Source organism: Oncorhynchus tshawytscha, linkage group LG10, assembly GCF_018296145.1.
Source record: "Oncorhynchus tshawytscha isolate Ot180627B linkage group LG10, Otsh_v2.0, whole genome shotgun sequence".
NCBI lineage: Eukaryota > Metazoa > Chordata > Actinopteri > Salmoniformes > Salmonidae > Oncorhynchus > Oncorhynchus tshawytscha.
The window spans coordinates 63,877,618-63,902,695 of NC_056438.1; the positions used below are offsets into that span (position 1 = coordinate 63,877,618).

The 25,078-nt window shown below is 41.2% G+C and overlaps 1 protein-coding gene across 1 annotated transcript in view; it reads left to right on the top strand.

Annotated features, from left to right (window-relative positions):
- The first annotated feature begins 202 nt into the window (after window positions 1-202).
- The window catches only part of LOC112260629 (acid-sensing ion channel 1C), a 163,731-nt gene continuing 138,855 nt past the window's right edge, over window positions 203-25,078 (top strand). Inside the window, exon 1 of the mRNA XM_024435898.2 lies at window positions 203-1,776. Coding sequence (XP_024291666.1) covers window positions 1,222-1,776 — 555 coding nt within the window. The 5' untranslated portion in view covers window positions 203-1,221. The remainder of the gene's footprint in view (window positions 1,777-25,078) is intronic.

The following is a 25,078-nucleotide window of genomic DNA, read 5'->3' on the forward strand; positions in this document are numbered from 1 at the left end:
ATTGCAGATGACAGACGCTGACCGTTAGAGCATATTAGAAAACCATAACAATAGTGAAGTTACCGGCAGCACAGAATGAGAGACTCCCCCTGTGAGCACAGACACACAGGCAAAGCAGCCATTCGGCAGTAGGATGGATCCTGACTACTAAAGAGGTAGAGAAAGAGAGGGGGGGCTAGAAAGAGTGGTGGTGGGAGGGAGCAAGAGCAGCAAGCGAGCAAGCGAGGGAGCGAAAGAGAGGGAAGAATAGAAATCTGTATGTTGAGATCAGGAGAAACGCTAATGGCGATGAACAGGCTTTAGTGGCTCGGATGGCGAAGGTGGCCGTAAAGCATCAAGATGTGCATGGGCTTCCTTGCTAATTGTGGATGAGAGCGAAGCAAGGAAGTACATACCGTGGAGGCTACCTACCAACACTGGGCTTGTCTGTCAACCACACAGGAGAGGTGGGTTAGTGGGAGGTCTATGACCCCCCTCATCATTTTCATCTGGAGAAAAGAGAGAATAGAGTGGCAGAGAGAGAAAATAAAGTAAATTAAGGAGGCAGCGAAGGATAGTGAGCCATCTCTCTCTCTTTATTCCTTCCTCCATTCCAAAATCCATTGCATCCCTTTATCACCGAAATGTAGTGGCGTTCATGCCGATAGGAGGAGGAAGGGTCCCATTGACTGTTGAGGCTGAACCCCTCTCTTCAGCCCTCCGCAGCCCTTTCATTACCAGTCCCCATCTCTCCCTCTCCTCTCCCTCACTTCCGACCGTTATTTTCTCCTGTTTGTTCTTTTCATTATCCTTTTCACACTGCCCAGGGTACAGAAGGCATTCCCTTTTTGGTAGAAGTGGGTGTTTCTGGAGCTGTCATTGTGTTTGGTTCTGCTACAAAAGACAGCAGAGCGGGAGAGAGAGACAGAGTGAGAGCTAGAGAGAAAGAGAATAGAAGAGGAGCTTCAAAGAAAAGGGGAGACCTGGGACTACATGGAATAACTAAGACCCTCTGGAAGGTGAATTGTTATAAAAGAGAAATTGTAAAAGCGGCTGAAATTTTAAGATAGAGGTTAGAATTTGCCACTTGCAGATTATCGTTGGAATAAAAGGCTCAGGTTGCCGCGCCAAAACATTGGTGACTGGTTGGTTTATGCTACATTCTGTTGCTAAGCAAGTCTCTCGAACCTGAAGTTCTTGTTGAGGAAATACTAGCGTCTTGAGGATCACTCACCTGCAACCATGAAGGGGGACTCAGAGGAAAGCATCGAGAGCATTCGGCCCTCCAACCTGCAAGCATTTGCCAACATGTCCACTCTACATGGCATGAGCCACATATTTGCCTACGGGCACATGACGTTTCGCCGCTTCCTCTGGACACTCTCGTTCCTGGGCTCGCTGGCCTTGCTGATGCTGGTATGCATGGACCGCGTGTCCTACTACTTTGAGTATCCTCATGTCACTAAACTGGATGAGGTGGCGGCGCCTAACCTCACCTTCCCTGCTGTGACCTTCTGCAACCTCAACGAGTTCCGCTTCTCCCAGATCACCAGGAACGACCTGTATCATGTGGGGGAGCTCTTGGCCCTCCTGAACTCCAACTATCAGATAGCCAACACTCACCTGGCCGAGCCCGAGGTGCTGGACGCCCTCAAGGATAAGGCCAACTTCCTCAACTTCAAGCCCAAGCAGTTCAACATGACAGACTTCTACAACCGCACGGGCCACGATATCAGTGACATGCTGCTGCATTGCACGTTCCGGGGATCGGAGTGTTACCCATGGAACTTCACTACCGTGAGTCTCTTCAAATCATTTCTGGTTATGTGGTTTGGGGTTTGCCTCTGGGTTTGTGTTAGGTGTTCTTTTCCAGACTTAACAAAGTTTGGATTTCAACCGTTTTAGTTAAGTAGTTTCTATATTAATTGAGGCTTGACGAGGAACACCTAATATCTTGATTCAGAGAACTTGGAACTATTTCACTGTCCCCATTGTCCTCATAGAAGCAGAAGTGGACATGTTGGTTTTTGTGTAGTCCTAATGCTCCCTCAAGATTCACATAAGGCTTCTGCTGAGCGTAGAAATTGATTGTCACAGTAACTTTGGATTAAAACCAAAAGCTTTCATGCTTGTGTTGTTACAGACAAGGTACATTTACTCACCTGAGACCTGCTGTGGTGTTGCTGTGCTGAAAGTTGTACATGTTTAAAGGTGATCCATAGCCTAAAGGGAAATCCAGAATTGGTCATGACGGTCACATTAATAATATTGTACACTGCCAATGTAGCCTAGCCCTTGAACACTGTCAATGGCTATCTGTAATTATAATTTTTCTAGATAGTAGTCTACTGTAAGAAAAGTATTAGTTGTGGTTCAGGCTACTCTAGTGGTCATGGCTAAAGACGAGGTGAGCGATGAGAAACTGATGATGCACAATTAGAGACACGTCCTTAATTTCTCTAAGCTTTTGTTTTTGTGAAGAGAAGTAATGATACATGATTAAATCCATACATTTTAGTAGCATGGAACACTGAAATCTCAGGCGGTGATATACAGTAGAAGTTGGGATACTCTGCCCATGAGGTGCCATTTGCAGGTCAAATTATGATCTAATCTAGACATTCATGAAAAAAAGCACAGTATTGTTCATACATTGTGAAGGGCATGTTGTTATTGGGTATACTATCTGGTTTTGGTATAGAGTCAATCATACAGTAATAAAGTCACTTTACACCTACCTACATGTACAGTACAGTTCAAAAGTTTGGGGTCACTTAGACATTTCCTTGTTTTTGAAAAAAAAGTGTGTCTATTAAAATAACATAAAATTGATCAGAAATACAGTGTAGACATTGTTAATGTTGTAAATTACTATTGTAGCTGGAAATGGCAGATTTTTTATGTAATATCTACATAGGCATACAGAAACCCATTATCAGCAACCATGTGTTCCAATGACACGTTGTGTTAGCTAATTCAAGTTTATAATTTTAAAAGGCTAATTAATCATTAGACAACCCTTTTGCAATTATGCCTGCTCAGCTGAAAACTGTTGTGCTGTTTAAAGAAGCAATGAAACTGGCCTTCTTTAGAGTGGTTGAGTATCTGGAGCATCAGCATTTGTGGGTTCAATTACAGGCTCCAAATGGCCAGAAACAAAGCCCTTTCTTCTGAAACGTGTCAGTCTATTCTTGTTCTGAGAAATTAAGGCTATTCCATGGGAGAAATTGCCAAGAAACTGAAGATCTGGTACAACACTGTGTACTACTCCCTTCACAGTACAGCGCAAACTGGCTCTAACCAGAATAGAAAGAGGAGTGGGAGGGCCAAGTGCACAACTGAGCAAGAGGACAAGTACACTAGAGTGTCTAGTTTGAGAATACAGACGCCTCACAAGTCCTCAACTGGCTGCTTCATTAAATAGTACCCGCAAAACACCAGTCTCAACGTCAACAGTGAAGAGGCAACTCTGGGATGCTGGCCTTCTAGGCAAAATTGCAAAGAAAACGCCATATCTCAGACTGGCCAATAAAAATAAAATATTAAGATGGGCAAAAGAACAGACACTGGACAGAGGAACTGGTTGAGAGAATGCCAAGAGTGTGCAAAGCTGTCATCAAGGCAAAGGGTGGCTACTTTGAAGAATCTCAAATATAAAATATAATTCTACAGATGCACAATCGAGAGCATCCTGTCGGGCTGTATCACCGCCTGGTACGGCAGCTGCTCCGCCCACAACCGTAAGGCTCTCCAGAGGGTAGTGAGGTCTGCACAACGCATCACCGGGGGCAAACTACCTGCCCTCCAGGACACCTACACCACCCGATGTCACAGGAAGGCCATAAAGATCATCAAGGACAACAACCACCCGAGCCACTGCCAGTTCACCCCGCTATCATCCAGAAGGCGAGGTCAGTACAGGTGCATCAAAGCTGGGACCGAGAGACTGAAAAACAGCTTCTATCTCAAGGCCATCAGACTGTTAAACAGCCACCACTAACATTGAGTGGCTGCTGCCAACACACTGACTCAACTCCAGCCACTTTAATAATGGGAATTGATGGGAAATGATGTAAAATATATCACTAGCCACTTTAAACAATGCTACCTAATATAATGTTTACATACCCTACATTATTCATCTCATATGTATATGTATATACTGTACTCTATATCATCTACTGCATCTTTATGTAATACATGTATCACTAGCCACTTTAACTATGCCACTTTGTTTACATACTCATCTCATATGTATATACTGCACTCAATACCATCTACTATATCTTGCCTATGCCGCTCTGTACCATCACTCACTCATATATCTTTATGTACATATTCTTTATCCCCTTACACTTGTGTCTATAAGGTTGTAGTTTTGGAATTGTTAGCTAGATTACTCGTTGGTTATTACTGCATTGTCGGAACTAGAAGCACAAGCATTTCGCTACACTCGCATTAACATCTGCTAACCATGTGTATGTGACAAATAAAATTGGATTTGATTTGATTTAATTTGATTTGTTTAACACTTCTTTGGTTACTACGTGATTACATATGTGTTATTTCATAGTTTTGATGTCTTCACTACTATTCTACAATGTAGAACATAGTAACAATTAAGAAAAACCTTTTAATGAGTAGGTGTGTCCAAACTTTTGACTGGTGCTGTATATAATAAAACAATTAATTTATCATGCTCTCTCATGTCCCTCTTCAGCAGACATACTGTACAGTGAGCAATTTTTTGAAACATCAAATCACAATAAAATTGCAGTATCAAATCACAATACATATAGAATCGTGAGAATCTTAAGAATCGTGAAAATCGCAATGCATATCGTATCGTTACCTAAGTATCAATGATCGTATCTTGAGGTCCCTGGCAAATCTCAGCCCTAAATATAGTGTGGGGCATTAACAAAATAGGCCTACCACCATATTCAGTTACATTCAATACAACTGTATTTATCCCCCTAGGGGTAATTACAGTTTAGGGGTATATTGAAGTTTTGAAACCTCCTGGCCAGAGTATAACAGTACTTTATGTGTACTTAAAAAACGGTGTAAATCTAGTACTCATAACGATGTAGATAGGGGATTACATACTTCATGTGCCCTTGGCAGCAACTTCCAATAGCATTACCATTGGGTATGGTGTAGTTGTGTAACCTAACCTATATTAATTGGTGTTTTATTATGTGTTTTTTGATAACTGACTTTATGATTCATGGAATATTTGTTTGAGAAATTCTGATGTACATTCACATTGTGACGTAGAAAACCATTATTTTATTGTGAAATGTGTTGTCAATCATGACAACTACTCTGGTACATGTGGTACATGCTGTATGTATGAGAATAATTATTTGTGATTTGACATTTTGGAAAATGTTTTTACATTTAAAATGCCTTATCAACACACTGGGCCAACTTTACATAAGGCTGTCAGATATAGCAGAATAACAGAGAGGCCTTGGTCCTCGTGCTTTCTCACACCGCTGAGGTGTGCGATAATTCCCTGGCAAGGCACAGTCTGTCGTGTGTTAATGCATACTTATATTCATATACCATTTAGTTATGCCGCCGACCAATAACAATAACCACGTTTTTATGCGAGTAAATCACGACAGCTATGATTGCAACAGGAAGTTTCAGTACAATTTTGAATGCCAACAGATCATTTGTTTGTATGACATGATGGGATATTTTTGTGTCGGTAATATAGTAATGCTATATGGCGGTGGAAATACCTTTATGCGCAAATATTGATATAAAAATCATCATATCGAGGTAAACTTGGAGTCATGCATGATATGGTATATGGTCCTCCCACTACAACTCGGGAAACCATGCAGTTTATTAGGCTACAGATGAAATTCAGTAATTTATGAGGAACTTCACAGGGTGGTGAAAGTGCACAGTGATCTTGATGCTCCTTTCCAATAAATATAGAGGGTCTGATTCTGGTGACATGATGATGAATAGTGACTGCCGTTTGACAAATACAAATATTCTCGCTCTTATCCGTATTAATCTCATTATGTAGACTAGCTTACCGCACTGTATCTGCGAGCACGTGCCAAAACCAGTAGGCACATTTTCTATTTAACGCAACAGTTTTTGAGATGTTTACATGAAAACTTAAGCAAAAAAGTACATTTGTGTGTGCACTACGCCAGTGTTTCCCAACCCTGGTCCTCCAATACCCCCAACAGTACACATTTTTATTTTAGCCGTGGACAAGCACACCTGATTCAACTTGTCGAACTAATCATCAAGCCCTCAATGAGTTGAATGAGGTGTGTTTGTCAAGGGCTACAACAAAACTGTATACTGTTGGGGGAACTCGGGGACCAGGGTTGGGAAACACTGCACTACGTCATCATCAAATCAAATCAAATCAAATGTATTTATAAAGCCCTTCTTACATCAGCTGATGTCACAAAGTGCTGTACAGAAACCCAGTCTAAAACCCCAAACAGTAAGCAATGCAGGTGTAGAGTTTATCATGCACAGATTGTTATCTGCAACAAGTCAGTTTGGTGGAAACACACCAACGGTGGGAAAAATGTGCATGGAAATCTGTTGCCAATTGGATGGAAACCAACTACTGATTCGTTTATTGTTAAATGATGGACCAAGTTCTTCTATTGATCTCACAGTTCTCTAAGGAATTAATTTTGATCCTGTGTGAATGAGAGAAAAAAAATCTCCCTCCAAATCAGTAAGCTCATTAGGTAGTGTCCTAAATGTTATACTTTGGTCAAATAAAACTGACATTTCACCAGATCAGACTTTTAGTATCCTGGTTAAATGTCACCTACGCCTATGATGTTACCATTGTGGTCAGGAAATGGAGACGGTGTGTGATGATGCTGTGTGTGTGATTGAAAAGGAAATGAAATGGAAACAGCTTAGCTTACAATTTGGAGCCTAAGATGGTTTCATATAATTTTATATAAAGACTGCATGTGTGCATTCCCAGGATTTAGGCTAGGCTAATCATAGTGCTACAGAAATGTAATATATTTCCTTTGCCTAATGATTTATGTTTCAAGTTGTGTGAGTGCTGCCCCACCCCTGTGCACCTCAGGGATAATGAAGTGATGAGTTGAAATAGAAACACTCTATTAGTCCAGATGATATAACAGAACTGTAGACCCAGTACCTGTAGCTACAGTTGACTGAGTCATAGGTTCTGCTTTAAACTGACATCTACATTGTTAGTACTTCAAGATAATGTGAATCTGGTGGCGATATGAGGTATTGGTTCAGGGAAATTCTAATTTTCTCACCCAATAGTTTTGATCTACAGTACACTGGTAGGCTACAATAAACTTTCAAAAGTTTGAATCTTGGCTTGTTTGAATTTGATATTGTGCCTACTCATCATCTTAAAAACCTCAGCTCTCATATTAATGGTTAAATGAATATTCTTCCAAACAAAGAACTAAGCAGGTATTATTTTCACTGGGAAAATCCTTTGGACACACTGATATCAATATCACAATCAATCTGACACAACACAGTACAGTATTCTAACTAGAAAAGTGTCTGATTAAGCCAATGCTTTACTAAAGCTTTATATATTATATTTTATGTACAGTATTTCTGGCAGTACTGTAGCAGCAAGCAGAAAGGCCTTTCTTCCTCCTTATTCCTTTTCAAACCCTCAATGTGACTCTGCAGAAAGTACTGTAGGCTCCATTCCGAGAGGGCTCATTAGTTCTCTCACATTATGTATGTCATTCCCCTGTGCCCTCTCAGGTGGAACTAGAAACGCTTCGAAGCTAGTCGCAACCTTAAATTTGATCAGGTGAAATAGTTTTATTTGCATTTATTTTATTAGAATGATTCAATGATTCAACTGATTTTCCCCGGGCATGGCCCTCTTCATTGGATTGCTTTGCAACATTCTTCTGACGAACATGGCATCATATGCACCTGAAATAGCTATATAGCGCTTAGGACTGGTTTAGGATTAGTTTACAGTACTACTGGTAACATTCCAACTCTTTATACATTTCAAGTTATGCTGCAAAATGAAGCAGATAACAAAGTTAGTCAAATAGTCTTGGAGCTATACACATTTTAGAAGGTTTATTGGAACACTGATTCACTCATAGCATTTCTCCTCCTATCGTGAGTGCTTGACGGCAATAGATTGGTAAATGAAGTAAATGGAATTCTCTCCCTGTTTCAAAGTAACCTGGTCCATAACGTTGTCCGTTCTTTGTTGTATTCCTCTAAGCCATGTGTATGCTAATGGACAAAAGTATCACGGCTCACGAGAAGACCCAGATGCAGACAGTTCGAAGTAACAAAAGTTTATTACAAAAACAGGGGGCAGGCAAACGACAGGTCAAGGACAGGCAGAGGTCAGTGATCCATAGCAGAGTCCGAAAGGTACAGAATGGCAGGCAGGCTCAGGGTCAGGGCAGGCAGAGGTCAGTAATCCAGGGCAGTGTCATAAGGTACAGAACAGCAGGCAGGCTCAGGGTCAGGTCAGGCAGAATGGTCAAAACCGGGAATACTAGAAAACAGGGAGTAGAGAAAAATAGGAGTTTTGGAAAACTGCTGGTAGGCTTGACGAGACAAGCCTGAACGGGCAGCAGACAAACAGAGAACACAGGTATAAATACACTGGGGAAAATGGGGAAGATGGGCGACATCCGGAGGGGGGTGGAGACAAGCACAAAGACAGGTGAAACAGATCAGGGTGTGACAAAAAGTCAATCAGGGGTTTGACTCTCAGTAGAGACGGAGTAGACTTACTGTATCTTCAGGATTACTTTACCACCAAACCAGTGGCTAGCTTATCAGAAGAAGAAGAATACGCAGGTACACCAATGTGCAGGGTTCTGTTTCTATCCCAGACTTTCATATTCACAGCAATAGAATCATGTAACCTCGCTTTTACAGGTTTTGAGAAGAGTAATATTTGGCCATTGACAAGTGAGTTTGTGTGAACCAACTGCATGTGGTCATTCAGAAGACATTTTGTATCCTAAGAGTATTAACGCTGTGCTTTCTGTAGACCTTGAAATAGGAACTTGGCACATGGCTTGGCATATCCAGTGTGGGCTTATATGATTAGACTGTGACTGTGATTTGGTATTCTGGTGAACTCTCTTGTCTAAGCAATGGGACATTTAAACTGAAATCCCACGTTGCTTGTGAAGTAGTCACAACTGTCATTTCAATTGCATGTTCCTTTTTTGTATGAAATGGAAATATCTTAATTTCCATGTTTGTTGCCAAGCAACAGTCTTTGGCCTTGGAACAGCAAATCTTTCATCAGTAATTTACATTGTAATGCTTGATTGAAAACACTTTCCAGGTCAAAGACCTGGTTAAGTTAGTGCCCACTAGAGCCCATCTTTGTGAATGCACATTCCATTGGCGCTGGTGGTTGAATGCACATGTGGTCTTACACATTCATTGTCATACACCATATCTGATAATTAAAGGATTGTGTTGAAGCAGTAAACATCAATCAAACCACCAATTTCAAACACACACCAACAATCAGGTATTGCTGTGTTTTTATGGAGTGAATGAAGCATCGCCACAATATACTACATCATGCACCCCCATGCAGAAAAGCATTTGTCACTGTTGGGCTGGATGCCAGAAGGACTACATACTACTGATCCAGAAGTGAGCTCAGTGCTACACTACATCTATCCCATTAACCCTCTATGGGGGTAACCACTCTGTTGATAACCTGCTATATGGCACACACTGATTATGCTCAGAGCTGTGCGTAACACATGGGAATCAGTCAAGATTAATTATGACATGATTGAATTAGATTCCACCCTTACGTCATTTGATGCATTTCTTTTCATTGTGATAATGTGAATTAGATTTTTGTTAAAAAAAAGCAGTAGGCTTATAGACCAATATTTAGAGAAATGCCACAGGAAACATTAAATTATTCAAATTCCCCTAGAAAGGTCTGGTGAGAGAGATTTACAATGCAAAGGATTGTGGGAGGGATGAGCTTTGACCTTGAGTAAACGAGGAAGGAATTCCATTAAGTCTGGAGTGTGACACAATGGAGCTTGGAAAGCATTAAAATTCACCTTAAAGTAAAAAAATAAATAGAAAAAGATCACAATTTACATTTTCAATGTCAATCAAAAATGTATTTGTAACCCCCTCCACCCATCATACAAACCTGCTGTATATTCGAAACAACACAGAAAATATACACATAGAGTTGCCCAGACATCAGTCTTTCGGTACCAGTTCCTTCATCTATCCCCATATGGTTTAGCTAATAAAAGAAGGGAAATCAAAGCTGTGCTGCTCTGCAGTGCTAGTCTGGAGAAGAGAGCCTCATCAGTTCACAGGTGAAGGCTGCTGTTCACGCACCGATTTGGTTTCGGCTTTGGCTTTTTGTGACGTTCCTCATTTCGCTACAATGTTATTTCTGAGTTTAATTTAAGTGTGTCCAAGAGCTATTGTTGAATAGGTTTCAGCTAAAGACTACATTATGGGGCATATCTTCCAGGTTCACTTGGAAATGCTCAGCAATGTATGAGTGCTTATAGTGTGGTCTATTCATGCAATTGTGGTCTTTGGATTTGAACACACACCACGACATACTGCAGGAGCACTGTCAATATCACTGACTCAGTGGTAGTGGTAAAGCCAGGGCATTTCTTGGTCTGGGGGCTACAGTACTTCAGGACTCAAGAAGGCAGTAGCGCTGCTAACTTTGCCATCCGCTACATTTTCAAAGGACAAAATCTAATTGGCTGTGGATGTGACATTTCTCTGAAGAGGTCTCTCAATACAAAATCAAAATTAGTTTTGATTTGGATCATAATTGTCATGTCCACATTGTGGCAGTGGTTTAATAGCACTGAGCCCATTGAGAGATCGAACAAATAAGAGCCAGTCCTAATTCGCACATCTATCAAGTACTTAAGAATGCTTTGCAATTGAAATATTTATTGCATAAAGCTTTCCACTTGCAAACCCCTTCATAATATTTCCTTGTAATCCTGAAATGCCTGCTAAGACATTTTCTTTTCAAGTTCAGTGGGAGAGCTACTCAGTAGGATTTAATTTTAATAGAATTTTATTGCAAGGCTTAACAATTTTTTACTCAGTTGAAAAAGTGGCCTATTCCATAATACTTATTTAGAAGTTCAGACCAAACTTTTGTTTGGCTACAATTTGATTTAAAATTCAACAAAATATTTATGCAATGCTCTCTCAAAGTTGGAGAGAAATGTTGTTTTGCCATATCCTGGAAACCTCTGTACATACGTTTTGCTTGAATACGCCCTATGACTGTTATCTTTATTAGATTATAGGCCTAGGCTAACTATTTAAAGGACAATTGTCCTACTGTGGTTTAAAGAGTACGGTGAAATGATCATGTTTTCCTGCCAAAGATAAGGCTGTTATCGATATGTATCTATTGGTTAGCCACCTTCAAGAGTCTATGCCCAGCAGAGCATGTAAATTGTTTCTCACTCTTTGATGGACTTGTCAGCTATAGTGAGCGAGAAGTTGATTATCATAATCTGATAGCACTGAGGTAATACTAGAGTCTTTATTCTTGACAGGTGTAGCGGAGACAAGTCCCTCTAGGGTACGCCTTACCCTGGCATTTTCTCACACATAGATCTGCGAATAAACAGAATCAGTATTCATCACTGCATTTTGCTGAAGCTCAGTGTTCTTCTTTAAGACTTGAAATCGCCTTTCATCTTGAGTGTTCTCCACGACAGCAGGTGTCGAGGGGGTGAGAGACGTATCTGTGATAGGTCGCTAGCTGGTATTACTGGGGCTGATTGACATAATGCTATGTCTAATGGATTTAGATATTATCACGGCACCCACTGAGCATGTAAATCTAAGAGCTCCTAACAAGCACTCTTTCGCACTCTATTCCCTATATAGTTACAATACTTACCTGGTCAAAGGTAGTGTGAATAGGGTTCCATTTTGGAGGCAACCATAATATCTTATACCAGTGTTTCTCCTTCTTGGTCCCAAGGACACAAAGGGGTGCACATTTGAGTTTTTTCCCTAGCACTCACATACCAGATTCTATTAATCAAAGGCTTTTTGGTGAGATTATTAGTTGAATCCAGTGTGTTAGTGCTAGTCTAGGGCAAAATCAAAAATGTGCACCCCTTTGGATCCCCAGGACCTGGATAAGAAACAATGTCCTATAGGATAGGGCTGCACGATTAATCAAATGTTATCCATTTTGCAAGAGGCTGCGATATTTTAAAATGTAACTTTTGTTTTACTTTTGATTTATTGCTCAAGTTCTCTCTGTTGCTCCTCTTTGGCCACTTCCCAATCCCACACACACCAAGCCCCACTTCCCGTCACTCAAGCAGACCAATTCCCCATGCTCGAGATTCACTCACAATGACCAAACAGCATGCAGTCAACAGATTTTTCCAAACAAGAATGACGCAGCTTTCCACTTTGCTTATTAATAAAAATCCACATGTTTTTCATATTATACTATTTGTCTGTGTAACTTGCTTTCTGCAAAACACTAGTTTGTTGGTCTTAGCAAGCTGCAAAAAACCTTTTAGGTCTATGATGATGCTGAAGGAAATGGCTGCATCGCGACTATCTCTTAAGAAACTCTGCAGTATTGTGTTTGTTTCTGTACTATTTTTTTTACATTATTAGCTCAGGAATTGTTTTGTGTCATTACATACAGCCGGGAAGAACTATTGGATATTAGAGCGACGGTAACTCACCAGAACGTCCAACATTACAACCAGGTTTATGACTTCCCTGGAGCAGAACCTTTGTTCAATCTCCCCAGAGCAATTGAACTTATTCCAGAGGCTGACCCAAAACAAAGCCGGCGGAGGAGAGGTACTCGGAGCGGTCTTCTGGTCCGACTTAGGAAGCGTGTACACCGCTCCTGAGTATTTTACCTGCTAATGTCCAATCTCTGGATAAGAAAGTTGATGAGCTCAAGGCCAGAGTTGCTTTTCAGAGAGACACCAGGGATTGTAACATACTCTGCTTCATGGAAACATGGCTCTCTCGACATATACTGTCTGACTCTGTAAAGCCAGTTGGGTTCTCAGTACATCGTGCCGACAGTAACAAACATTTCTCCGGGAAGCAGAAGGGTGGAGGTATATATTTTATGATTAACGACTTATGGTGTAAATGTGATAACATACAGGAACTCAAGTCCTTCTGTTCACTCAACCTAGAATATCTCACAATCAAATGCCGACCGTACTATTTCCCAAGAGAATTTTCGTCAATAATAGCCACAGCGGTCTGTATCCCCCTTCAAGCTGATACCACGACGGCCTTCAAAGAACTTCACTGGACTTTATGCAAACTGGAAACCACATATCCTGATGCTGCATTTATTGTAGCTGGGGATTTAAACAAAGCACATTTGAGGAAAAGGCTCCCGAAATTCTATCAACAAATTGATTGTTGTACTTGCACTGCTAAAACTCTTGGCCATTGTTGTACTACCTTCCAGAATGCATATAAGGCTCTCCCCTGCACCACAATTCCATCTTGCTCCTCCCTGTCTATAGGCAGAAACTCAAACAGGAAGCACACGTGGTAAGGACTATTCAAAGCTGGAACTGACCAATCGGAATCCAAGCTTCAAGATTGTTTTGACTACGAGGACTGGGATATGTTCAGAGTAGCTTCAGAAAATAATATTGTCACATATACTGATACGGTGAATGAGTTTATCAGGAAGTGCATAGAAGATGTTGTACCCACTGTGACTATTAAAACCTACCCCAACCTGAAACAGTGGATAGAACCACCGCATTTAACCAGGGAAAGAAGACTGGGGATATGGAAGAATACAAACCTGTATAGTCATTCCCTCTGAAAAGCAATCAAGCAGGCTAAACGTCAGTATAGGGACAAAGTTGAGTCCCAGTTCAATGGCTCAGACATGAGACATATGTGGCAGGGTCTACATACAATCACGGATTATAAAAGGAAAACCAGCCATGTCGCGGACACCGACATCTTGCTTCCGGACAGAATGAACACCTTCTTTGCTCGCTTTGAGGATAATACAGTGACACCGACGCGGCCGACTATCAAGGACTGTGGGTTCTCCTTCTCCGTGGCCACTATGAGTAAGACATTCAAGTCTGTTAACCCTCACAAGGCTGCCGGCCCAGATGGTATCCCTAGCCGCGTCCTCAGAGTATGCGCAGACCAGCTGGCTGGTGTGTTTACAGATATATTCAATATCTCCCGATTCTCAGTCTGTTGTCCCCACGTGCTTCAAGATCCCTTTACCTAAGAAAGCAAAGGTTATTTGCCCCGTAGCACTCACCTCTGTCATCATGCTTTGAGAGATTGGTAAAGGATCATATCAACTTCACCTTACATGCCACCCTAGACCCACTTCAATTTGCTTACTGCCCCAATAGATCAACAGACAATGCAATCGCCACCACACTGCACAGGCATACCTATGTAAGAATGCTGTTCATTGACAATAGCTCAGCATTCAACACTCATCATCAAGCTCATCATCAAGCTTGAGGCCCTGGGTCTGAACCCCTCCCTGTGCAACTGGGTCCTGGACTTCCTGACAGGTCGCCCCCAGGTGGTGAAGGTAGGAAACAACACCTCCTCTTCACTGATCCTCAACACTGGGGCCCCACAAGGATGCATGCTCAGCCCCCTCCTGTACTCCCTGTTCACCCATGACTGCGTGGCCAAGCACGCCTCCAACTTAATCATCAATGTTGCATACGACACAACAGTAGTAGGCTTGATTACCGACAATGATGAGACAGCCTACAGGAAAAGGAGGAGGTAAGGGCTCTGGGAGTGTGGTTCCAGGAAAATAACCTCTCACTCAACTTCAACAAAACTAAGGAGATTATCGTGGACTTCAGGAAACAGCAGAGGAGGCACCCGCCTATCCACATCGATGAGACCGCAGTGGAGAGGGTGGAAAGCTTTAAGTTCCTCTGCGTACACACTACTGACAAACTGAAATTGTCCACCTACAGACAGTGTGGTGAAGAAGGCGCAACAGCCAAAACCCTCACAAACATTTACAGATGCACAATTGAGAGTATCCTGTCGGGCTGTATCACCGCCTGGTACGGCAACTGCACCACCCACAACCGCAAAGCTCTCCAGAGGGTGGTGCGGTCTGCCCAACGCATCACCAGGGGCAAACTACCCACCCTCCTGGACACCTACAGCACCCGATGCCATAGGAAGGCCAAACAGATCATCAAGGACATCAACCACCCGAGCCACTGCCTGTTCACCCCATTATCATCCAGAAGGCGAGGTCCGTACAGGTGCTTCAAAGCTGGGATCGAGAGACTGAAAAACAGCTTCTATCTCAAGGCCATCAGGCCATCATCACTTTCACATCAGAGGCGGCTGCCTATAGACATAGATTAGAAATCACTGACCACTTTTAGAAATGGATTACTAGCCACTATAATAATGTTTCCGTATCTATCATTACTCATCTCATATGTATGAACTGGACTCCACACTTTTCTATGGTATCTTAGTCACTATTAAATTATGTTTACATATTGCATCACCCATCTCACACAGTATGTATTTACTGTATTGCATTGTATACTACACCACTGACTGTTAAACAGCCACGTCCAGCACATCAGAGGCTGCTGCCTGTAGACATAGATTAGGAATCATTGGCCACTTTAAGAAAATGAAACACTAGCCACTTGAATAATGTCTGGCTTTACTCATCTCATATGTGTAAACTGTACTCTATACTATTCTACGGTATCTTAGTCACTTTAATTGTGTGTAAATATTGCATCACCCATCTCATATGTTTATACTGTATTCTATACTATGCCACTGTATTTTAGACCAATGCTGCTCTGACATATATGTATATTCTGAATCCATTCCTTACTTAGATTTACGTGTATTTTGGGTTTATGTTGTGAAACTGTTAGATATTACTTGTTAGATATTACTGCACTGATGGAGCTAGAAGCACAAGCATTTCGCTACACACGCAATACCATCTGCTAAACACGTGCATGTGACCAATACCTTTGATTTGAAATTTGCCTAAAAATGTGTGTTAGTGCCTAATGTTAATCGCTATAGCTAGCTAGCTGGGTAGCTAAATCCACTGAGATAGGGCAAACCTTGCTAGCAAACTGTTGCTCTATTACAGGCTGGTAGCAGTGGGGGAGTATATCAGCATTGCTTGTTCAATTAATACTCTAACATCTTCATCTGAATGTACCTATCAATTTCAATCTAAATAGGGTCCCATGGGAAACACAGTCCAACACTTTGGTTCCTACTCTGTCACAACCATCTCCTCTGTTACTTTTTACTTTACTTTCGTTGCCATGCCAAACAAAGTTGCATTCCAAGGGCCCACTCTATTCCAACCATAAAATTAGAATGATTATTTTATGTATATGATTCCAACAGTCTATCCAAGTGTTTTGGTCTATAATTGCAGATAAAATCGCAATCGGAAGGTTTGGTTCAAAAAACGCAATACATTTTATTTGCCCATAGCGTGCAGTACTACTATAGGATTATTTAATTCCAGAGAGCAATTGATACATACAATAAGAATAAATGATTCTGTTTTTGTAAAACAAGCATCTAGTCCTTGCTCAGGCGTAGTCGGTCGGTGGGAAACCAAGTACTATTTTTATTTTATTTTTATTTAACCTTTATTTAAATAAAAATAAAGCCCGACTAGCATCGCTACTCTGGACGGTTCTGACATAGAATATATGGACAACTACAAATGCCTAGGTGTCTGGTTAGACTGTAAACTCTCCTTCCAGACTCACATTAAGTGTCTCCAATCTACAATCTAGAATCGGCTTCCTATTTCGCAACAAAGCCTTCTTCACTCATGCTGCCAAACATACCCTCGTAAAACTGACTATCCTACCGATCCTCGACTTTGGCGATGTCATTTACAAATTAGCCTCCAACACTGTACTCAGCAAACTGGATGTAGTCCATCATAGTGCCATCCATTTTGTCACCAAAGCCCCATATACTACCCACCACCGCAACCTGTATGCTCTCGTTGGCTGGCCCTCTCTTCATATCCGTCGCCAAACCCACTGGCTTCAGGTCATCCATAAGTCTTTGCTAGGTAAAGCCCCGCCTTATCTCAGCTCACTAGTCACCATAGCAAATCAAATCAAATCAAATCAAATTTTATTTGTCACATACACATGGTTAGCAGATGTTAATGCGAGTGTAGCGAAATGCTTGTGCTTAGCAACACCCACCCGTAGTACACGCTCCAGCAGGTATATTGCACTGGTCAACCCCAAAACCAATACTTCCTTTGGCTGCCTTTCTTTCCAGTTCTCTGCTGCCAATGACTGAAAGCAATTGCAAAAATCTCTAAAGCTGGAGTCTTATATCTCCCTGTCTAACTTTAAGCATCAGCTGTCAGAGCAGCTTACCGATCACTGTACCTGTGCACAGCCAATCTGTAAATAGCACACCCAACTACCTCACCCCCATATTATTACTTACCCTCTTGCTCTTTTGCACCCCAGTATCTCTACTTGTACAAGGTACAAATCTGTCGTTCTGCCCCTGAACAGGCAGTTAACCCACTGTTCCTAGGCCGTCATTGAAAATAAGAATTTGTTCTTAACTGACTTGCCTGGTTAAAAGAAAGGTAAAATTAAAAAAAATATTTAAAAAATCATCTGCACGTCTATCACTGCAGTATTAATGCTAAATTGTAATTATTTCGCCTCTATGGCCTATGTATTGCCTACCTCCCTACTCTTCTACATTTGCACATACTGTACATAGATTTTTCTATTTTTCTTTTCTATTGTGTTATTGACTGTACATTTGTTTATGTGTAACTCTGTGTTGTTGTTTTTGTCGCACTGCTTTGCTTTATCTTGGCCAGGTCGCAGTTGTAAATGAGAACTTGTTCTCAACTGGCCTACCTGGTTAAATAAAGGTGTTTTTTTAACTAGGCAAGTCAGTTAAGAACAAGTTTTTATTTACAGTGATAGCCTACCGTGGACAGTGGGTAAACTGCCTTGTTCAGGGGCAGAATGACCTTGTCAGCTCAGGGATTTGATCCAGCAACCTTTCAGTTTCTGGCCCAACACTCTAACCACTAGTCTACCTGCCACCCCAAGTCTGCCCTTCCATTTCCGCAAATGATTTTTCCTATTAAACTACAGCAACAAAACAAGTGGAGCTCAAGTTAATGTCACTCTAAAAATCAATTCTGCCTCATTCCTACACGTTCTGAATGTTTATTAATCCCCTTAAATTCGTCCCGGAAAAACGAATAACTCATTGGCGCAAGAAGCTCTTAAGAGCAACAACTTAGGCCAGTCCTCAAAATACATTATGTCAGTGCACCCTCACACATCATGACCAACACACGCATGTGGAAACTAAACGAGTAAAAGTATTTTTACCTGCCACGGACTTGATTGCAGTCGGTCTTGCGTAGTCAAAAGGGGTGCTGCGGTTCCCAACTCATTTAAATTAATTGGCTGCAGTTAGGTTTATCTTTATGAATGGCCACAATGGTGGATTACTGAGCTTGAGGCCAAATAACTGTACAACATGTTCTACCGCACATGTCCTATTCATGAAAGAAATGACCCTAGTCTGAGGTCCATTTTCATGCAATGAGAAACTGAATAATGTTGTTAAAAGGTTGTTTCATCCTGTATAAGTAGGCATTCCAGCCTCCTACTAGGAATTGCTGTGATTCAATTTTGGTCTTTCACCAGTGTGCTCTTAGGTCACCACTGTGGTTCAGAAAGACCCGAGAGTTTTCAATAAATGTAATGGGTTTTTCTTCTTTGTCATCTTTTAAAAAGCCAGCTGTCATTCTGTCAATGTTCATATGTGATCCAGTTCTGTTGTCCCACTTGACTAGCTGACTGTTTATGCTGACTATTATAATGCTGTGAGCAGCTTTGTTAGCATTTCATGACTATTTAAAACCCGTTGTCAGCTGCGAGATACAGTAGAAGACAAAGGATCAAAAGACATGTAAGAACCGGCTACAGATTTTCCGATTATAAATGTTTGAACAACAATGACCAAGCATTTTTTTAAACATATGTTAGCTGTGTAATTTGAAGACTTGGAGGAACAGAGGAAATGTTTTCTTCCACCAACATCTCAACAAATAGGGTTCTGATGTGGCGTTGGTTTTTCCCTAAGAACTGGATGCAAGTTTCAAAGTTATTTTTTATTTGTAGATCGTGCATTTTCATCTTCTAGACATGAGATAGCTTGAAGTTTGAATTCTTTTTTCTTTATGAAATTAATCTCAGAGAGAGAAAGAGAGATTGGTGTGTGTGTGTTTCTAGCTTTTCACTGGCTCAATTAACGTTTGTTCACCCCTAAAATGAATTTTGTTTGTTCTGGGTACCGACTGACTAAACGTGCTCTGTCATGCATTCTTGCCTCTGAGTTCTCCCACAAGAATCCCTGCTCAGTACTATTGTGGTTTTTAAATGATAATTAATTTGGTAATAATTGAATATTTGTTCCAGGCCTTCCCTGCTCTTTTTATCATGCCCTGGGGTGATACGCATGGCACATTGTATAACTTGCAATGCTGTTTTGTAACGTCAGCAAGCTTACTGTGTTCTGATTGTTCCATCAATAGAACCCTTGAACCCTCTGCATTATTTTTTTCATCCTATGATTCTGTTACACCAATGGAACTCTGTGGAGTTGAGGTTTGTACAACAACTGTAACTGAGAAGGCTTTCAAACTGAATTACAAATGCAGTCGCAGCAACAGCAGGCACCATGCAGTCAAAGAGCACACTGTTAGGTGACAGACACTAGAGCTGTTAGATGAAGCGAGACGCACTAGCCTGTGACGAGAGCATGAGGTCATACACTGTATATCCAGTCGATGTTTGTGTGCACGAGGTTAACAGACCAATACAATGTTTCCATGTGAGTGTTTTTGTCCCCTTAGATAACTTTATGGCCTACTGACAGTAGGCTTTTACTACTGAAACCACATTGCAGCAACAATTTATGGGAGAGGCAACCAAACTATACAAAGGAAACTCATTTTATTATCAACTGCATTTAAATATTTAGTTAGGGTCTCCTCCGACATCTTTAAAATGTGATAGACGTAGTTTGGAAAATGGAGAGAGATTTTTATTTATTTTGGGGGGTTAAGATTGTGTTTATTCTCATAGATTTCATTTCTGGGCATCAAGAAAACAAATGAATGAAATACCAATAAAACAAAGAACTTGACTGACTTCATTAGTGGAGTCTAATAATGGAACCAAAATGTTATATCCACACACACACCCACACACACCCACACACACACACACACACACACACACACACACACACACACACACACACACACACGCTTATCACAGAAAATATTAAAGATTTGCTCCCAGAGAATAATTCATTATGACCTCCAATCAGCTGAGACAAAATTATCATCAGTTAGTGAACAGCAAAGCATGTAATCCATCATTTAAACCATCATCTATTGACCACATTTCTTATTCAACTTTAACTAAACAAATCACCTGGGAAAACATGCTGGCATCATCAGCTGAGAGTATAATTCTGAAATCTTCTAACCAAACAATAATGTCAAAGCTAAAGAAAGTATAACCTGTATAAACCACAATGTACTGCAGAGCTTTAGATGCATATGTAGGCTACATATGTACCTTCATGTGCTGCTGTTGTACCCCAAACCCCTTCATAGCCATTGTATATGTAAATATTCAAGGTATTTAGTGCAACGTAAAGTGGAATGTTGGATGAGTGGCATGTTGGATTTTCATGAATTCAGATTTGTTCAGGGTGTTTTTTTCTCACATCTGAATTGCAGTATCTTCCCATGCTACCGCGGGCCAGTCTGTTCTGTTGCCATGGCAGTAACAGTGTCTCATCTGGTATTATCAAAAGCAGCAGATTGGGCAACACTGGGAATACTTAAATTGCCACTCTTTTTTTCACAGCATGTAAGATTTCTAGGTATATTCAGTAGGATCCCTCTTATATTGTCTGGTAACTTTCCTTTATTGTGTAGATTCTAAGGCCATACTGAACTGTACATGGTCCTTTCAATTCACATTGTCCTCGAGTGACAGTTACGATACAGCTGTAGTCTATTTATTCATAAATGTTTCACAGCACAATGAGGCTTGGTCCATTCACTATTGACAGACATGCAGGTTTGAAAAACATTTGAAATACGAAGGAACCACTTTTCGAGTGTGTGGGGCCTGAAATCGGACCACATTTTGTACTTTGAAAATGTGATTCAATAGTCTAGGTCCAAGGCATTGGACTAGTGGAATACTTGGATTTTTCCCCCACTGCTTTCATTGTTCATTCTATCCTCCAGAGAGACCAGTGAAAGGACAAAGGGGCATCCATTGTTTTGGTTCATGGTCCCTCAACATTTCACTCTGTTATTTTGTATACATTTGAATTAAATCCAAAGTATATAAATGGTGCATAAGGTACATTGATAAGAGCTCTTGAGTCCAACAGAGTATAGCATAATGTCAGCCCCAACATACTCCAAAAGCAGTAGTAGCTGATGATGTTTGGTTAGCAAGATGGCGCTGACAGAGACGGTACATTGTTAGCCCTGAAAATCTTGTGTTATTACATACAGCCGGGAAGAACTATTGGATATAAGAGTGACGTCAGCTTACCAACATTACGACCAGGAATACGACTTTCCCAAATCGGATCCTTTGTTCAGACCACCACCCAGGACATTGGATCTAATCCCAGAGGCTGACCCAAAACAACTTCGCCGCAGAAGAGGTAGACGGAGCGGCCTCCTGGTCAGACTTCGAATGCGTGCACACCACCCACCGCTTCCGAGTATATTACTTGCCAATGTCCAGTATCTAGACAACAAGGTGGACAAAATTATGGCAAGGGTTGCCTTCCAGAGAGACAGAGATTGTATCAGAGAGATTGCTCTCTCGGGATAAGTTGTCGGAGTCGGTACAGCCACCGGGTTTCTACACACATCGTGGCGACAGAAATAAACATCTCTCTGGGAAGAAGAAGGGCGGGGGTGCATGCTTCATGATTAACGACTCATGGGGTAATCATAACAACATACAGGAACTCAAGTCCTTCTGTTCACCTGACCTAGAATTCCTTACAATCAAATGCCTTATTATTATATTATCTCCCAAGAGAATTATTGTCAGTTATTGTCACAGCTGTGTATATCCCCCCTCAAGCAGATACCCCGACGGCCCTCAATGAACTTCACTGGAGTCTATGTAAACTGGAACCCATATATCCTGAGGCTGCATTTATTGTGTCTGGGGATTTTAACAAAGCAAATTTGAGAACAAGGCTACCTAAATTCTATAAACATATCGATTACAGCACTCGTGCGTGCGGACAATACACTGGACCACTGCTACTCTAACTTCCGCGATGCATACAAGGCCCTCCCACTCCCCGGTTCTCAGAGCATGCACAGACTGAAAAACAGCTTCTATCTCAAGGCCATCAGACTGTTAAACAGCAATCACTAAATCAGAGAGGCTGCTGCCTACATACAGACTCAAATCATTGAACACTTTAATAAATGGACCACTAGTCACTTTAAATAATGCCACTTTAACAATGTTTACATTACTCATCTCATATGTATATACTGTATGTTATATCATTTATTGCATCTTTCCTATGCCGCTCGGCCATCGCTCATCCATATATTTACATGTACATATTCTTATTCCATCCATTTAGATTTGTGTGTATTAGGTAGTTGTTGTTAGATTACTTGTTAGATACAGCGCTGTCGGAACTAGAAGCACAAGCATTTCACTACACTTGCATTAACATCTGCTAACCATGTGTAAGTGACCGATACAATTTGATTTGATTTGATGAATGTAATATGATTGGTTATGGCAATTAAACTGCATCTTAAACGTATTCACTGAATTCCAGTGGCAAACTCAATCAATTTGGATTTCTATTCGATAAAGTTCCATCCATCAGAATGCCTGGTACATCCCTGAATTCAAACCATTCAAGCTTCTTCATTTAGTGTACAAGACTCACGGTAATGAACATAATTGTCAAGTGTAAATTAAATTAACTGCTCCAGACTGTGTTAAGGCAAAATAGATTGCCTTATTTACAGTATACTCAACCATGTGCATTTCATGACTGACATATAGGCTTAAGCTACCTCAGATATGTGCCTTGTCATGTATGGATATTTCAGCATTTTCCTTATAAAAAGGTTTAAAAATGTTAGGCCCTTCTATCCTCTATCATCCTCTATGTGATCGATTCACAGCAGGACAACTGCAACAAGTTCCATTTTATTGAAACCTTCTTCCAGTCTCCCTTTGTCTTCGGTGGAAGACGATGCTTCTTATTAGCCAGCCCTCCCCCGAGACTCATTATGACTGAAACTGGAGGATATGAAATAATGGCTTCACAGGAGACTTTGAGCCCCTCAAACCACAGCACGTCTTTGAATTAAGAGAGTATGGTAACCAGTTTGTTTCTGCCGTCCCTATCAAGGTGCTCTTTCTAGTTCTGCTGTCACAGTGTGGACACTTGATGGGGATATCTGTATGCATGGTCAAAGCCATAACACTTTACAGGCAGCTACTGCATTATGTTACAAATGGTTACGGTATATATTGTCCGTTGGTTGGTTTGTACATCAGATTGAATACTAATGAGAATCCCCCTTCAGGATGTCAGTGGTTCAGTCAGTGTGTGTGTGTGTGTGTGTGTGTGTGTGTGTGTGTGTGTGTGTGTGTGTGTGTGTGTGTGTGTGTGTGTGTGTGTGTGTGTGTGTGTGTGTGTGTGTGTGTGTGTGTGTGTGTGTGTGTGTGTGTGTGTGTAGAATCATGATCAGGCCTCAGGTTATTACCAGAGATGGACTAGTGTATGGTGTACAGAACCACGCTCGCATTATGACTCACCTTGCCAGTCTGAGACCTGAAGACTTGTGTTGTCTCCCCATGAGTTAAATAGAACTCAGTGTTTTTGTTACACACTGAAAGTACAGGCGGGACAACAGTCTTGTTATCTGCTATTATAATATCCTTAAACTGGAATATGTTGTTTTTACCTGTGAAGAAGGAGATAGTGTGGTGACTCATCTGTTTTCCATTGAGTTTTTGGGTTCTGTGTTGCCGCTTATCTCCAAGTGTCTGAGCATTCTAGTCTGAGTGCCAGAGCACAGAATAACTGCTGAATTTAAAAACACAAAACACTGTTGAATATGGCCGGTGTCGGTAAACTTCAAGCGTAATTAAATTAATGCCAGCAGCACAGTTACAGTCACCAATGCTCTGGATAACACGAAAACAGCCTAACAAGCTCTGCAAGGGCGAGTAAAATGGTCAGAGCGAGGTGTTCTCTCCTTTGTTTCTGAAAGTAGATAGCAAGCTAGCCAACGTTAGCCAGTTAGCTTGGGTGCATGACTGGCATTGTGAGGTCAGATCAGATCAGCCCTACTTCTTGGCCAGAGCGTCTAGTGAGCACTCTGAATGTTCCGAGAGCAAAACGCTCTGAATTCACGATCTGACAATGCTCTGAATTTATGAACGCCCAGAGCACACTCTGAGCGCACTCTTGCACTCCAGATTGAATTTACAAACACAACCATAGAGACTCCACTTGGCTTGCTCCCTCTCTGTTTTCACCAGAGAATGTAAATGTTCTCAGAATATGATCACTTATTAATTATTATGGATGTGGGCAAAATTAATTGTGCTTCCTTTTTTGTGTGCAAACTGTTCTTTCTGAATCAGTCACTCAGTTTACTGAATGCAAAATGAGTCTAACACAGAGAAAAAAGAAGGCATGTTTACCAAATCATAGTCTTCAGAACTACATGTATAACCACATTAGGCCCAATTAGACCACTGCGCACCACCTTCATTTTTCAATAAAACACTCAATTTCCGTGTGTATTGAAGTAAAACTGGGCTATTGAATAATGAATCACTATTACAATGACATTTGGGCTGCCTGAGAATATAGTGATTACTACGATAATGTAGTGCAGCACTTATCCTCTTTGCCTTGAAAGTTG